This window comes from Hirundo rustica, chromosome 7 (genome assembly GCF_015227805.2).
Source record: "Hirundo rustica isolate bHirRus1 chromosome 7, bHirRus1.pri.v3, whole genome shotgun sequence".
Classification (NCBI taxonomy): Eukaryota; Metazoa; Chordata; class Aves; order Passeriformes; family Hirundinidae; genus Hirundo; species Hirundo rustica.
Genome location: NC_053456.1, coordinates 33,905,025 through 33,920,759, shown reverse-complemented (window position 1 = coordinate 33,920,759; position 15,735 = coordinate 33,905,025). Strand labels below are relative to the sequence as shown.

The following is a 15,735-nucleotide window of genomic DNA, read 5'->3' as shown; positions in this document are numbered from 1 at the left end:
ATGGTTAATGGGGACTTACTGTTGGCTTTTACATGTCAACAAGATGGGAAGGGATTTCCATGCAGACAGCCCCAGCTGCCAGAAGAACCTCTTCCTTATACTGCTTGCCTCGGTTGTTAATGGGGATGAATTAGTGCACCTTGCTGGGCAGAGGCAACTCTAAAGAGTTTTGTTCTTGCTTTTTCCAACAGGTCCCAGTGAAAACACCAGCAGCTGGGAACACCCAGTGTTCAGTGGGACCCAAATTCACCCACATCTCCCCAGATCCCCCGTGTTAACATGGGTCTAATTTTAATCTTTCATAAAATCTCTCTGAACCATTCAGAGACTCAAGAAGTAAGATTTTTCTCTCAGTCACAAGAAAAAGGCCATAATAAAGACCAAACACAGCTGCTGAAGGATGAGGACACGCACTCCCCCAGCTTGAAAAGTGAGAGAACAGCTGGACAAGCCACACATTTACAAAACACTTTGTGATTTTCCTTTAGGCCATTTATAGCAGGAACAGCTACGTGAAAATCTTTTAACTAACACAGCACAGGCTCAGCTCCTCACTCATGCAGAGGTGTAACGAGATGTATCTATACATGAGCACAAAGGGCTTAAAGACTCCACCACACAAAGTCGGGGGCACAAAAAAGAGTAAATGGGCATTCCCTGCCAGGAAGGTTTGCAATCTTAAAAAAAATCAAGCCAACAGGTAAGCAGGAGCTGTAAAAGACAGCTGTGCCCTCCTCTTCATAGAGGGTATGGGCAGATGGACACGTTACCTGCAGCAAAACCAAAATGTGAAACTGCACCTACCTTCTAAAGTACCACACTTACCACATGATATACGCCGGCAAACACTGAGAAGAGGAAGGGAGAGATAAATTCACACCCTAGTCCCCTTACAATAACACTCCCTGTTACACAGAGCCTTCAAGGCTGGAGTGATTTGAACAGTGTGACAGGAGAGGGGTCAAAGGATGCTACAGGAAGCTAAGCTGGGTTTGAAGAACAGGGGATTTCTTGTCTGTGAAATTTAACATAGACTTATGTAGTTCTTTTAGTTTCAAGCCCATAGCAATGCAACCATTGCAGGCAGACAATGCTCTCACACACTGCAGCTTGCCATTCTTTTTCATCCTTTGTCACAGTTCTCAAAAGGATCTTAATTTATTTCTCTGTAATCTGCAAAACTGATCAATTTTGACTGGCACTTACACTAGTGTAAATCAGGGCTGAACACTAGCCAGTGTTTAGCAGACAAATACAATCTCATAGGAGAGGAAAGTAATCGAGGTGTCCACCAGCACTCAGGTACAAACTGAAGTAACAGGACACCAGAATGTACCTGATGCTGAATGCAATGAGCACTGTAAGGCTAAGACTGTACCACCAACAGGCAAACACATTGCCTGAGTGGAAGATGCAGAAAGCACAAGCAAGAATCCTATTCCAAAGCACTCCCAGTGAGCCTGACAGAGGAAAGCAAGGGAATGAAGAATACTCAACCTTTGTCACCTCAGTTGACCCAATCACATAGCTCCAATTCAAGGTTCAAGTGCTTTCTATCTTTTGTTACCTTGGCTATCGCATATATCCGAGTGCTGGATGGCTCAGAGAGCTCCTTCTGGAGGTCTACAATGGCTGGCCAGGCTTTATTCATGGGCAGCTGTGAAACAAAGCCATCTGCTGAGGGGTGGCACATCCTCAGGGCCTTTTGGAAGCTCTCTTCAAAGGTGCGGCCGATGGCCATGACCTGTAAGGGAGAGCACACCCACATGAGCGAGCCTGGCTGTGCCATGGGTAACAGAGTGGGGAGAATTACAGCCACAAAGACAAGAACACAGAGCCTTTGCACTCCTCCCTAAGGCAGCCCTGCTGGCTGTAAGGTGCAGCTGAGTGAGCCTCGGGAGCCCCACTTCTAGATCTCAGTTCTGGACAAGTGACTGCTTTTTGTTTCCATCTCCCTGTCTGTAAAGCACAGGGAGAGGATGATGCTCTCCTCTGTAAACTGCTTCAAGGGAAGCACTCTGGTAGAGGGAAACATTATAAAGCAGCATGGGTATAGTAATATAAAAGAATATTTCTGTTTAACAGCCTGTTAGACATAGAAACTCGCAGTGTGAATTTTAAGGTTCAGGAGAAATCTGCTCCTCTTCCTTTAAATTACAGTTAACAGTAACTCTCCCCTGTGAGGGTTCTCTTAAATGATTATTCCTCCTTGGTATAGCAGCACTGGGGTTTCCCTCCTTCAGTCTTGACACCTTATCTAATAAGAAAACAAGCCTTTCTGTCTAGAAACCTGTGAGGTAACAGAGGCCTTTCTCAAAATTTACATTTTTATTTTCCAGAGCGGTGAGGCCTTAACAGCATAAAAATCTTCTCAAACACAATGCTGAAAAATGTCAACAGAAAGAATAACATTGCTTTCTCTTTTCTCACAGCTCCAGGCCCACTGCCCAGCACAAGAGAGCTCAGAAAAATCCAGGCCAGGCCAGACTGTTCAAATAATAAAAATGCAGTAGGCACTGCAATCTGGCTTCGAGTTCAGGCCTGGGGAGATGACTGTGCCATACTAATGGAGACACAGCAGCAAGAAGTTCTTTGCTTCAAAGACTCCATCTCCTACCCACAGGTCCTGCAGATTAACCTTCTTTCTCAGCACCCCCAGCAGCTGCAAACTGCATCCCTTGGGCTTCTCCATGCCTACTTCAGCTCACCTGCACTGTTACAGCACTGACTCTCCCTGTATCTCTGTCCTGCCTTTACCCAGCATCCTGCCTGGAAAGGGACACAGGGTCAGGCACTTCTGTGACATAGGAACACTGGAAGGACTCAGCATCTCCTTCTGTGAATGTGTATGGCCAGGAAGTTCCACAGCTGATGGTGCAGCTGTATTTAGGAACTTTAGTTCTACAGAACAGTCCCAAAACCCCTAAGTAGAGAAGGTTAATGTCAGGAAGTGTCATCTCACTGAAAACAAAAAACCCACCTCATTACCATTACAAGCCAAAACTGCCAATGGAGGATCAAATTCTAATTAATCTTTCCAGTTCTGATGAAGGCTTCTTGTTCAATGACAACAATGATATTAGGAACGTCTTGGATATCAAAATAATTTAATAAAATAGCTATTTGAAAAGGCAACTGAAAAAATATACAAATAATTATTTTGCTATGGTAGCTGATATGAAATTAACTAATTAAGACATTAATTTACCAATTTTGCTTCATTTCCCCTTCTTAAAACATGGTCTGAAAATACTGTTACTGTCCAGACATCTTAAAATCTGATGTAAGAGATTTCATACCTAAAAGAAGTCAAAACCTGAGAGTGAGATGACAATTTGTGTTTGGATTTCAAGAGAAGAAATAGGCTGAGATCTGGCATATAGTTTTAATACAGAGGACAAATAACATGGGAAGAACTGAAAGCTGTGGCTCATGGGCACCACTGAAAATCTTACACTACTACTGGTGAAATTATACTGTAATTAACCACCACTACAGAACCTCAAACTAAAAAATGGCTCTGAGAGCCCTGGAGTGAGTGTTAAGAATGAAGTCCACACCAGGTGATCCATAGTGATCTCTTCCTTTAGGAGACAAACCATTTATGAATCCACACTGATATGCAACATTACACAATCCTAACTAATTTCCATTAATTATAGTACTGGGTAAAAGACATTTGAGCTTAATATATATCCTCAAATTCATTAGATCCTTGGAGATAGATATTCTGAGGGTTTCCAAGTATGAGAAATGGTTTTCCCAAGTGGTGGAATGGAAGGCAAGAGTCTTTCACTCACCTCTCCCACACTCTTCATGGAGCTCCCAATCCGGTTGGAAGTGTGCTGGAAACGGTCCAGATCCCAGCGGGGTATCTTGGTCACGATGTAATCGAGGCTGGGCTCAAAGCAAGCAGAGGTTTTTCCTGTCACCACATTTTTGATTTCTGGCAAAGGAATCCCCAAGGCAATTTTGGCAGCAATGAATGCTAGTGGATACCTGTCATAGAGGAGAAGTAGAGAACAGTAGAGTGGAAAGAACTTTGTGCTGCAAATCCCAGGAGTGGATCCAATGAAACTGATGTGAGGTGATTGTCCCTCCTCAACACAATGGAAGGCTCCTGTGCTCAAGCACAGCAGGACCCATCCAGCCTCCTTCCTCAAAACACTGTAGAGCTGCCTCCCTAGATCTGGGACTTGCTTTTTTATCCACCATGCCACCCCTTTCAGTAGCTGTCACATCCACACTGGGCCCACTGTAACAGATATGTTTAGCTGCAAGTCTGTCATCCAAAAAGAAAACAATCAAACACCCACTGTCCAACAACATGGCTTATCTCCAGCCTGCTATGGCTTTTAAATAACCATAAGAGTTGTTGAGAACTCCAAATTAGAGATTAATTTGCGCCTCTCAACAGCATCTGCAAAGTGCAATTAAGAAGCCAATTTTTAAACAGCCTGCTTTGGCCATCCTTATCTTGATTAGTTTATGATTAGCCAACAAAACAAAGGCAGCTAGCAATGCCATTTGCATCAATCTGACAGACAGCTCATTAATAATTGTGCCCTCTGGGTCCCAGAGATGATTTGCAGCCAACATATGGATACAGTGGATGTGCTTTGTAAGGATTAGGCTCCCACACACATGCCTCCTGGGAGTTCTTCCATTTGTGGTAACAGCACCAGCAGGCTGGAATGACCCAGAGGGCTCACTGACCCCCCCTCCATCTCCCAGCAGGACCAACTCTCCAAGGGTCAAACCTAACAGATGCTGACAAGAGCTGTTCTTAGAAGCTTCCCACACTGAAATCTGTACCTTACTGACCTGACTGCTCCAGAATTCTCTCTAACAGCCAGCTTCAGTCTTCCTTGATGAAAATGTGGGCTACAACTCTGTATTCTAACTACATGGAAGGCAGATGCTGGAACTCTTTCTCCTTGTAGCTGTCACCTTATTTAAATAATACATTGATTCAAAATCCTTCTTCTCTCTGTTCTGCTCCCCTCAACTTTTTGTTTATTCATTTGTTTGTTCTGTAACATTTACATATTTTTTTTTTAAATAATCTTACCCTGTTGCCTTGGAGGCCAAAGCTGAACTTCTCGAGAGTCTGGCATTAACCTCAATGATGTAGTACTCCAGGGAGGTTGGATGCAGAGCAAACTGGATATTACATTCTCCCACAATGCCCAAATGTCGGACAACTTTGATGGCACGATCCCTCAGCATCTGAAATTCCTCATTATTGAGTGTCTGGCTTGGAGCCACTACGACAGAATCTCCTGTTTGTCACAAGGTAGAAGAGAAGGGAAATGAGAAGCAACTCGGCAGCAGTAAATTGTGGCCACACGAGTCACTGAGCTGGGGACACGCTAGGGAATCTTATGGAAAATACAACCACAGCTGTAGGTTTAGTCTGTTTCACGCCCTATCTGGCTATATTTAGGACCTGAACAGTCATTTTCTAGCCCACTTTATCAATCACAAAGCTGTGTCAATAACACCAGGCGGAAGGGTACTGCATAAAAAAATTCATTGAGCCACCCTGTGCCCCAGCCTACCTGTGTGGACTCCCATAGCATCAATGTTTTCCATGTTGCAGACAGCGATACAGTTATCAGCAGCGTCCCTCACCACTTCGTACTCTATCTCCTTCCAGCCAACAACTGACTTTTCCACCAGAATTTGGTTAGTCACTGCAAATGCCTGGGAATAGGTATGGGAAAATAAACACCAAAAACCCCCACAATACCCCCCCAAAAACCCTCACCAAACCCCTGATTAGACCATATTGCGCATTTAAGACTTCTGTGACTTATCTCCAGACATCCCAGACCAAATGAAAGATGAATATAAGTAAACTTCATAACACTGATAACAAGCACTTCCTATTTCTTTCTATTCCTTCCTTCCTTCCTTCCAGACTACTTTACTGTGATTTGAAAGGCACATTTGAAAATATTTATGTGATATGATGGAGGGGGAAAAAGGGTTGGCCATGTGTGCCTGCAACAGTATATAAATAACAAATAGGAATGTAAAAACATCTAGGGCTTCAATTATGCAACAGACATGCTTTTATGTGGGCAGCCCCAAGGACTTCAATAGGAGAATGCTGCAAAAAGCAAAATGACAGAGTGATAGGAGTGTAGGTGCCAGCAAACACTACGTAATTAATAGCATTAATAATGCTGCTTGTCATTGGCATGATTTATTCTTAAACTAATCCTGAACGTATTTCTCAGCACATGAGGCAAAAATGAAGAATACAGTTTGTCAGTAAATGAGCATAATCTGAGCGAATACATGGCCTTAATATTAGCAGACAGAAAACATTAATCAATACTCGCTTAAAACCCTAGAAAGTGATGGGCACATTATCAATCCATCCTTTAGCAAAGCTTCTCGTTATAATGCTGCCCATGAATTGGCTCTTCAGTCTGGTCCCATCTGTCATTAACTCAAGCTGTTACTTAAACGCTGCCCTTAGCTCGGTTGCCAAAATCACACATAAAAAAGGAAGAAGAGGAGTGAGGGAATGGCACTTCGTGCCTGGCCTAAGCAGTCACTGACTTGGGGGGGGGTGTAGCAGGAACACCCAACCACTCCTGCACACCAGTCCTGGATGCTGCTGTATCTGGTGCCCTCTCTCACTCAATGAGCAGGCTCGAGGCCAGGTTACCTGAGCTAGCTATGCTATCGAACACCCAGTGTTCAGTTCTCTGAGTTAGAAACAGTTCAGCCCAGTGCCTGAAAAGCCGGTTCACTGAACTACTACAGATCATCTTCATAACTGCTGGGCTGTGGAAATGAGCATCCAAGTTTGAGTTATTCAACAAGACCCAAACTGGTTTTCACTGTAAATTTTGAAATAGCAGCACTGAACTGGGAGGCGCTGTAGATTCTCTGAGGGACAGGAGGCCTTGCAGAGAAATCCAGATCAATTTTAGCATTAAGCCATGATTAATGGGATGACATTTAACAAGTAGAAATGCCAGACTTCAAACTTAGGATGAAGTAACACCTGGCGGAAGCAGTAACTGGGAACAGCCCTGCAGACAGGAATCTGAGGGTCCTGGTAGGCAGCAGGCTTCATTTTTTTAAAAAAAACACAATGTGCTGATCAAAATCAGGTTCTCCTGCTGAAAAAACAGGTTATTACTAATGAAAAATTTTTGATATAAACCTGTTAGACAGCTGCACTCCCATGATTTATGGGTGAATTTTTGCTTCCTCCAAACACAGCCCACGAGTGAGCCTGAGTAAGCGACAACGGTGGATCTCTAAGATGGAGTTCCTGCCCCCTGCCTCCCCAGCATGTGCCAGTCCTGTCCCCTGAGCCTCCCACAGCTGGCACTGCCCAAGCACAGTTTGTTCACCAGCCCCAAAGTCTGTTTGTAGGACAGTGGAGGTGGGAAACACAAAGAAGTCATTTGCACGTACAGCTCTTAGTGACATCTGCAGTATTTCTTTCTAGAGTTAAGTGAAAGATTAGGAGGCTCAGCAAACCAGGGGAAGACAAACCCAAGAATTCTAGAGACCCACAGGGATAGAGTTTTATTTCCTGAAATTCTGCATTTTTTACAAGGAAAAAAGCTTTTGATTTGTTTTCCCCAATTATCTGTTTCCTTTTCACAGCAAATGTTTAAAGAATCACGGATTTTCTATAGGAAAAGAGCTGTCTTCACAGCCAGAGATAGCTGGTAGTTGTCAAATTACAAAGTGTCATCCTGCTAAATGAGCTTTTGACCTAGGAAAATTACCATCTTTAGACAACAACAAAGAGGCTCGAGCCACTCAGCTTTCCTGTCCCTAAGACTGCATTATTACTCAGCATTTAAAATGTTCCAACTTCCTTGACACTGTTCATAATCATTTATTCTTGAAAGTAGGAGAATATAGGCCAAGATGTTTATTTTTAGACCAAAACTGCTGAAAAACTTGCTCAAACTGCGACTTGTTTGTCATGAATTTAAAAGATCTGTCATTGAGCCATTTTCATTATCTGTCAGTAGGAATTATGAAAAGAGGCCAGTTCCTAACCAGGGCAACACTTTACAGATAAGATGAAATGTAAGGTATATACAATTCCAGTGTCTATGACACTATTAGAATAGTATTTAAGAAACTCAGATGCTCAGGTCTATTCCCTGAGTCTGCAGTTCCACACACACCTTTGTGCCAAGGTCCAGCAGACTCTCCTTATCAGGACATATGCCAGACCCCAAACCACCAAGGGCATAGGCAGAACGGATCATGACAGGGTAGCAGATCTTTTCAGCTGCCTTCAGAGCATCTTCAACCTTAAAGGAGAGGGGAATTAATTTCAGAAATAAATAGCAATTCAGACGAATAAAGCCTTCGACTCTGGTTACAAGGTTAACTGGACATCCCATCAGTAAGACACTAAACTATCTGAAGATAAAATGAAACTAATAAAAGTTCGCTGTATAATATTCTCTTTTTCTACCAAACAGCAGAGAACTGGAACATGCACTTAAGGAGGTGACTTCTGTCCTTAGCTGTATGTGGGCTTCCTTGCTGACCTGCCATGGACAATGTCCTTACATGATCTGTCTTCAGCATGAAATAACCCCTTCTAAAGACAACCCCAGTTTAAAACATCCCATCCTCCAAACTTGAACAGACCTTTCCACCAAACAAAATTTTATGTTTTCATACTCCCATCCTCCAGAAAGACTTCAATACTGCTGATTTTGGGGACCTCAAATCCTAACTCTAAATGGCTTGTATATGATTTAAGAAATCTACCCCTGACATGTCACATACTTTTGTGCTGCAGCACAGGAGTCACCCCAATATAATTTACTTTTCTTGTCAACTGGTAAATTAGGTTAGGTTTTCACAGTGCTTAATTACATTTTCACTCATTTTAAATCATGGTGACCTAGCATTAATCACCAAGGAGTGCTCTACATGCTACAGCATCCAGAGTTGCATTCCCCTTTCTCTCTACAAAACGAGAAATATTTTTCCTAAGTCAAATGGGTAACAGTAATAGCAATCACATCTTCAGATTTATCTGATTTACCGATTCCACTGCAAGGCTAGGAGCAATCTTTTCATTTAGCTCAGTTATTTTATCAGAAAAAAGCTTTCTATCCTCTGTAGCCATGATGGATTCAACTGAAGTACCAAGAACCTTCACACCATACTGCTGCAGTACTCCTTGCTTGAAGAGTTCCACTCCTGCAGAGTGAACAAAGACACAGGTCTGAGAATTCATAGTGGATGAAGAATCATAGAAGTAGAAAAGGACAGAATGGTTTGAGCTGGAAGAAACCATAAAGCTCATCTCATTCCAACCCCCTGCCCTGGGCAGAGACACCTTCCACTAGAGCAGGCTGCACCAAGCCCCATGCAACCTAGCTGTGGACACTTCTGCAACCTGGGTGTGGACACTTCCAGAGATCCAAGGACAGACACAGCTGCTCTGGATAACCTGTGCCAGGGCCTCACCACCCTCACAGAGAAGAATTTAGAAAATTTAGAACAAAGAAAGTATTCAAAAGATAACTGATTAGCTGACAACTTGTCTGGCCTCATCTAGAGCTAATTTTTTTTTTTTTTTTTCTTGGTCAGAACTCATAACGATAACATGAAATTTTCCATCCTCAAATCTATGAAACTTAGGATAATACTACAGTTACTGCTTGATCATCACCTGCACCACAGAGCAAAGCAGAACTGATGAATGTTGGTGCAAGAATTTATATGAAGGTAACTTTTCCTTTTGATCTCTGCCTCCAGGTAGTTAAAATATCCCAAACCCACTATGGTAACCAAGATTTAAAATGAAAAGCAGGACATACGAATTACTTTAAAGTACCAAACCCAGCAATTAGATGTTAAGTTCACAGCTTAGGAATGACTCACTCCCCCATGGTTGGTATCTCTGCCTCCGTCCCTCAGTAACCTGACCAGTGTGTGAGGCATGTGGGGCTTGGATGTCTACACAAATAAAATCTGCAGAACATGTGGTAGAATCACAGAATCATCCAAGTTGAAAAAGGCCTCTAAGATCAACAAGTCCAATGTTACCATTTAATCATGTCCCCAAGTGCCACAACCACATACCTCTTGAGCACCTCCAGACTGTTTCAATGCCCGACCATCCTTTCAGGGAAGAAATTTTTCCTAATAGCCGATCTAAACCTCCCCTGGTGCAACTGGAGGGCATTTCCTCTGGTCCTGTCCCTTATTACTTTAGTTGTGATCTGGTAAAAACCATGGTTGGGCCTGCATGGAGTGCCAAGGCAGCTGTATCACACTCACCACAGTTGAGAGCAGTCTGGCCACCCATGCCCAGAATTAATCCATCAGGACGCTCAGCCCTGATGACCTCAGTGACAAACTGTGGGGTGATGGGGAGGAAGTAGACAGCATCAGCCTGCTTTAAGCCAGTCTCATTGGTCTGCACTGAAGCAATATTAGGATTCATGAGGACAATTTTCACATTTTCTTCCTGAAAAAATTAAAATCTGTGTTAAAAATAGGCATATGTGGGGAAAAAAATAACAACAGCAGCAGCAGCACCAGCAAGAAGAGATGGGGTTCAACAAGCAGCTTACCAACAGCAGAATTTTAAAAATTATGTACTGTCCCATAAGAGACTTCTGGTCTGAAGGCTGAGCTAATGCCAATTCTTTACTTTTGTGCCTGTGAATCTTGAGGGAATGGAGAGTCCCACATGATTCAGAAATTTGATTGAAATTGTTTAACACATTTAGGAGTTTTATAGGAGAGACAGGTACAAACTCCAGCACGCTCATGTCTGTCTTCCTTTGGACGTCAGATTAAAGGTGCCAAAGCAAAACAATTAATCAAAAGCTAATCTTTTCTTGCCAAGCACTAGATCTTTGAAGTTTTCAGATTCTTGTACTAGTAATAGGAACAAGAATACATTTTTTTAATTTGATTTTCCATAGAAATACTTTATTGTCCCAGTATTATCAGTTTAAAAATCTCATCCCATAACTTTTTTAATAAGATATTGCGCATATTAAAAGCCAAACCCTGCCTTTCCATGCAAGATGAAGGTTAGCCAAAATTTTGCACTGCTTTCCCTGTCACAGATGAGAAACTGAGATGGAGTGATAATAGATAATAAAGTTTAACTGTTCCCTGCAATAACAGTCTTGCCACTCTTTAGCTACAGACAGAAATGCAGTAGTTTGCTCATTAATAGAAAATTCTGAGTCAGAGCTGAGCAGATCAATCCTCCTCACTCTTGAACTATGAGCACGTCATGAGGAAACCAAGTTTTGCTAAAAATGATGAGTGTGGCCAAGCTTAAAAAAACTGCATCAACCACGTGTTGTAGACATGCAGATACAGAAAACTGGTCTGCTTTGTTGAAAAGGGGGACTGAAAAGGGCAAAGGCTGTGGCCTCATTTTTACAGGAACTCGTTCTAATCTCCAACAGTTTCATGTAAGGCTGAACAACTACTAACAAACACCATTTGCAAAAAATGCTAGTTATAGATGCAACTTACATTTCAAAAGAAAGATTTGCTATGTGAAAGTTGTTAAAAGGTTAAAAAAAGACAATTCCCATTGAAAAGAGGAACAGTGACAAGATCTTAAAAATATTACAAAGAAACAGACTGGAGAAAAATGCTATGGAAGTGTAGTTGGGATCAGTATAGAAAGTGCTATTTTCTCTCAGTTCACAAAAAGCATGAAAATGCCATAGGACTTTTCTGTGTTTGTTTAAAATTTATGATTGTTTGTCTCACTGCTTTGGGGGAACAAAGAAATAGCTCACCTGGAGCAGTGGGATTCTCACCCAGAGCTCTCAGTATTCAGGTGTTGGGTAACATTTCCTCTCCTTTCTTTGCTAACTTAAAATACTGTCTTAAAAACTGGCTGTAATTTTCTGCGGACCTTTTTTCCCTTTGAAAAGTTGGATTTTTTTCACTGAAGCACACTTTCCTTGGAAATATGTGGAACAGGGGAGGGAAAGAAGATATGAAATACATATGGAAAATATTTTGAATTTAGACAAATGATCCTTAACTGGGTAGTTTTCACGGTGATGGTAAGGGAAAAGATCAAAACGTTCTTCTCTAATAAATGTATTCAGAAATTCATGGCTACAATTCTGTTGAAACAAATAGGGGAGGGAAAAGTTTATCACTTTCCAACAAGCTGGACTATCTGTACATCTCAGCTCACTCTTCCCTGCTTATCTGGGAGAAGGTATCTTCAAGACCAACTAGCAGTGATGATGAGGATAATTATTTAGATAATTAATGCTCTCCGTGCTGAGAGACACGTTTCACTGATATCACATCATTCTGGCCCAGTTGCTTGGGATGTTGGATTTTAATCCACATGCTGTTTGCTCTTGCAACCCTTTCCTTCAACTTTGCCTTTTTTAGTTTTTCATAGAAATCTGTGTAATGGCTCCATCCTGATGGAGACATTTGTTACAACCTAATTAAAGCAATGAATTAGCAATACTCCAGGAGGATTCCATTTCTCTTTTTGTGTAATATCCACTTGTTGGATCCACTGAGTTGGGATAATCCCCACAGAAAGTTATCCAGAAAATTTTCCAGGTGACCACAAGCTCATCTGTTGTTCACAGATGCTTCCAGGCCTTGCTCTACAGGGGATGTTCCTACCTTTGATGAATAATTTTTTTTTCAGATACAAATTTACCAACTGTGGAAGTCCCATCTCCTCAAGACATTTTAGTCTTTGAAAGAAGCACCCATTTAACTGTCCAGGACTGAATACTAGTATCAGCACCTTCTTACAATGAATCAGCAGCCAAGAGCCAAACAGCACACAGCAGAATGAATCAGTACATCAGCACTGAGAATTAGATACCTCCTTTCCAAATGGGTCATCATTGAAACTGCCCAGCTCTGGGATCCTCCACTTCTGGCTTGTACTTGTCTCTTGATGATGTGTTCAGTTTGGAATAGTAGCCAGCAGCAGCAATACAGTACACAAACAACACACATGCAATACAAGATGCATTGCAATATGGGAATGAATCAGAGCACCCCAGATTACATTTAACATTACTAAAACTGATTTTTTTTTTCCCTTCGCTCCAGGGTCAGCACAGGAATAGAATGTTCATGGCATCAGGACAGCCTCAGAACCACTCACAACCATCACCTCCATTTGAAGGCTGCTGCTGCTTCTGCTCTGACTCTGTCAGGCCTCTGTAAACTCCCTCTTCCATCTTCACATGAGGTGTAGACATGAACTGGGAGCCCAGGTAACTCTTATATTACCAGTAATAACCCCGTTACAGGATGTTCTACCCTTCTATGCCTTCTTCTAGCATGAACTTTTTCTAGGACCTGTTCTAGAAACTAAACTTGACATATATGACCTTTAAAAAGTTCATCCCATTTAAAACAAATATAATTTTAAAAACTTGCCCTCATAAGGGATTCTTTTGTGTAGCAGTACCCAGCTGTTCAGCTGTTTTTGGTTGTGTGCTTGCAGTGTGTTGACTCACCACAAAAGTTCCAGGTTTTCAGCTCAGGTACATCTGACCATATTCCTCCTCCAGTTCCATTCAGTTTAACAAGCCTGGAGCAACCAGGCACACATCACAAATAACAAACTGCTTGAAGGCTGTGATGGAAACCCCAAGAACATCTCTCTTTGCATGATAATTCTGAGTGGTTAACACACATCACTCAACCAATTCACCAACATCACTCAAGCAATTTCACCAACAAAAATTGCTAATTTTCCCTACGGTCATTTATCCTCACCAGCTTCCCTGCCCCAGCTGGGCACAGCTGGAGGATCAGTTTGGCTGTGAGAAGGGAAAGATGAGGTTAGCAATCTCACAGTATCTCCTCACCTTCAAGGCTTTCACAGCCTGCGATCCAGAGTAATCAAATTCTCCTGCCTGACCAATTGAGAGACCCCCGGATCCTAGAATGAGAACTTTGGAGACCTGCAAGTGTCACATGGCATGGAAACAATCAGTCCCAGTGTAGTGGATGTTGAAATGAACTGTGCAGCACAGTCTTAAATTACAGCACATAAGTTTTCAAAAGAGAAGAGGACACTTTCAAAATCACCTGTTTTACTTCTTAGAGTATTTCTACTGGAATTCTCCCATATATCTCCATTTAGAGAAACATCTGACTCATGGATAGGTCACACAATAAATATGTCAATTGTATCATGGGCTTATAGACAACCATGCTTCACTTTGGCTGCCCACAAAATCCCGCTGCCTCTAAGACAGCAGAACAGTATGAAATTCAAGTCACGTTAGGAATTTCAGACTTATTTGCTAAGCAACTGAGCACCAGCATTATACTGCTGGCACGAAATCTCATGGCCAGATTATCCCAGGGCACCTCATTATACTGCTATGAGAGCACCTTTCTCAGGAGAACAGCAAAGAAAATACATGAAACATCAGAACTTAAAACTCTTTCAAAGAAAACAGAGTTAATAACACAAGAGAAGCCAGATAACTGTGAGATAAAGCAGCTGCCAGGACTTTTATAAGAGATGCCTCCCTTGACTTCCATGTGCTATTTTGTGCCGTGGGTTCAGTAGGATTTAACTTGCTCCCAGCCTCACAGACAGGCATGAAAATATCTGTACACTGACCTCCACTCTAGAAGCTGTCACTCCAGCCTTGGGAAGGACTGAGGGAATGGTGGTGCCTTTCCCTCTCTTAACCAGGGAAATAAATGAATCAAACAGGAACTAGGAAAAATAAACACATGTATTTACTGCCAAAGTTGAACTAATATATACCAAGCAAAGAAGGAAAAACCAGGGCATTTGTGAACTCATGCAATCAGCTCTGCTCTGCTGCCTTCAGCAGGCAGATTTACACCACCTCAGAAGAGAAGATCATTGTTTGAAATTTATATAACAACTCTGACATATCTGACAAAGCTGCACTCAAGACAGTGAGGTCATAATCAGGAAGAAAACACACATCAATCATGTCTGTGTGCTCTGTTTCTACGGGGCTGTCAGTGCAATGAGTGAATCAAAAGCTAAAACACAGAGGAGCATACACTGAACTAGCTCAGGGAACCATCTGGAATGGTTCCTACTAGAGAGCAGGGATGGCTAAACATCAGTTGTGCAAAATCAGCATTGTCCTTCCAGAAGAAGTCCCAGGGCAGCTGTCAGAAAAGTGCTCTCCAACCAGGCAGGGCAGTCAGGCAGCAGGATCCTCTCTGGAATCGGGCAGTGGGACAGGCTTCCCACCCAGCCCACATCTGCCAGGCTTCTGCCACACAACCTCTGAGGCTGGCTGATTGCTGGGAATTACCTGTGGAAGGAGTTTGGATGGGTCCTGCAAGCCTATTGGGATTGCCACGATGTCATGAAACCATCCCAGCAGTGGGAGTGCACGGACTTGGAAAAGACACAGGGCTGAGTTTTTTGAGTTCTCTGATATACACTAGTCAATCATAATGCTATGAATGTTCCTGACATCAAGAGATTTACTTGCAGATTTAATCAACATCATCAAATTAAGAATAAAATAAGCATTTCTAGGTATTCTTACATCTTTGTCTCTCAGGAAATGCTAACCAGTTTATTTATGTTCAGACATGCTTCCTCTGCCTTGCACATCCCCTGATGGTGCTTAGTCATATTCTGTGACTATGCAACCAGTTGTTACAGAATTTGTGTGAAGTCACAGACGGGGGATTAAAATTTCATTTCACTTAGGAGAAGCAGAGTGAGAAGTATGA

The 15,735-nt window shown here is 42.3% G+C and overlaps 1 protein-coding gene across 1 annotated transcript in view; it reads right to left on the bottom strand.

Annotated features, from left to right (window-relative positions):
• The window catches only part of CPS1 (carbamoyl-phosphate synthase 1), a 92,655-nt gene that overhangs the window by 52,154 nt on the left and 24,766 nt on the right, over positions 1-15,735 (bottom strand). The window contains exons 13-21 of the mRNA XM_040069433.2: positions 14,627-14,725; positions 13,860-13,955; positions 10,297-10,486; positions 9,053-9,210; positions 8,175-8,303; positions 5,562-5,706; positions 5,072-5,282; positions 3,801-3,999; positions 1,568-1,744 (exon numbers count right to left, since the gene is read on the bottom strand). Of these exons, the coding sequence (XP_039925367.1) occupies positions 1,568-1,744; positions 3,801-3,999; positions 5,072-5,282; positions 5,562-5,706; positions 8,175-8,303; positions 9,053-9,210; positions 10,297-10,486; positions 13,860-13,955; positions 14,627-14,725 (1,404 nt within the window). The remainder of the gene's footprint in view (positions 1-1,567; positions 1,745-3,800; positions 4,000-5,071; positions 5,283-5,561; positions 5,707-8,174; positions 8,304-9,052; positions 9,211-10,296; positions 10,487-13,859; positions 13,956-14,626; positions 14,726-15,735) is intronic.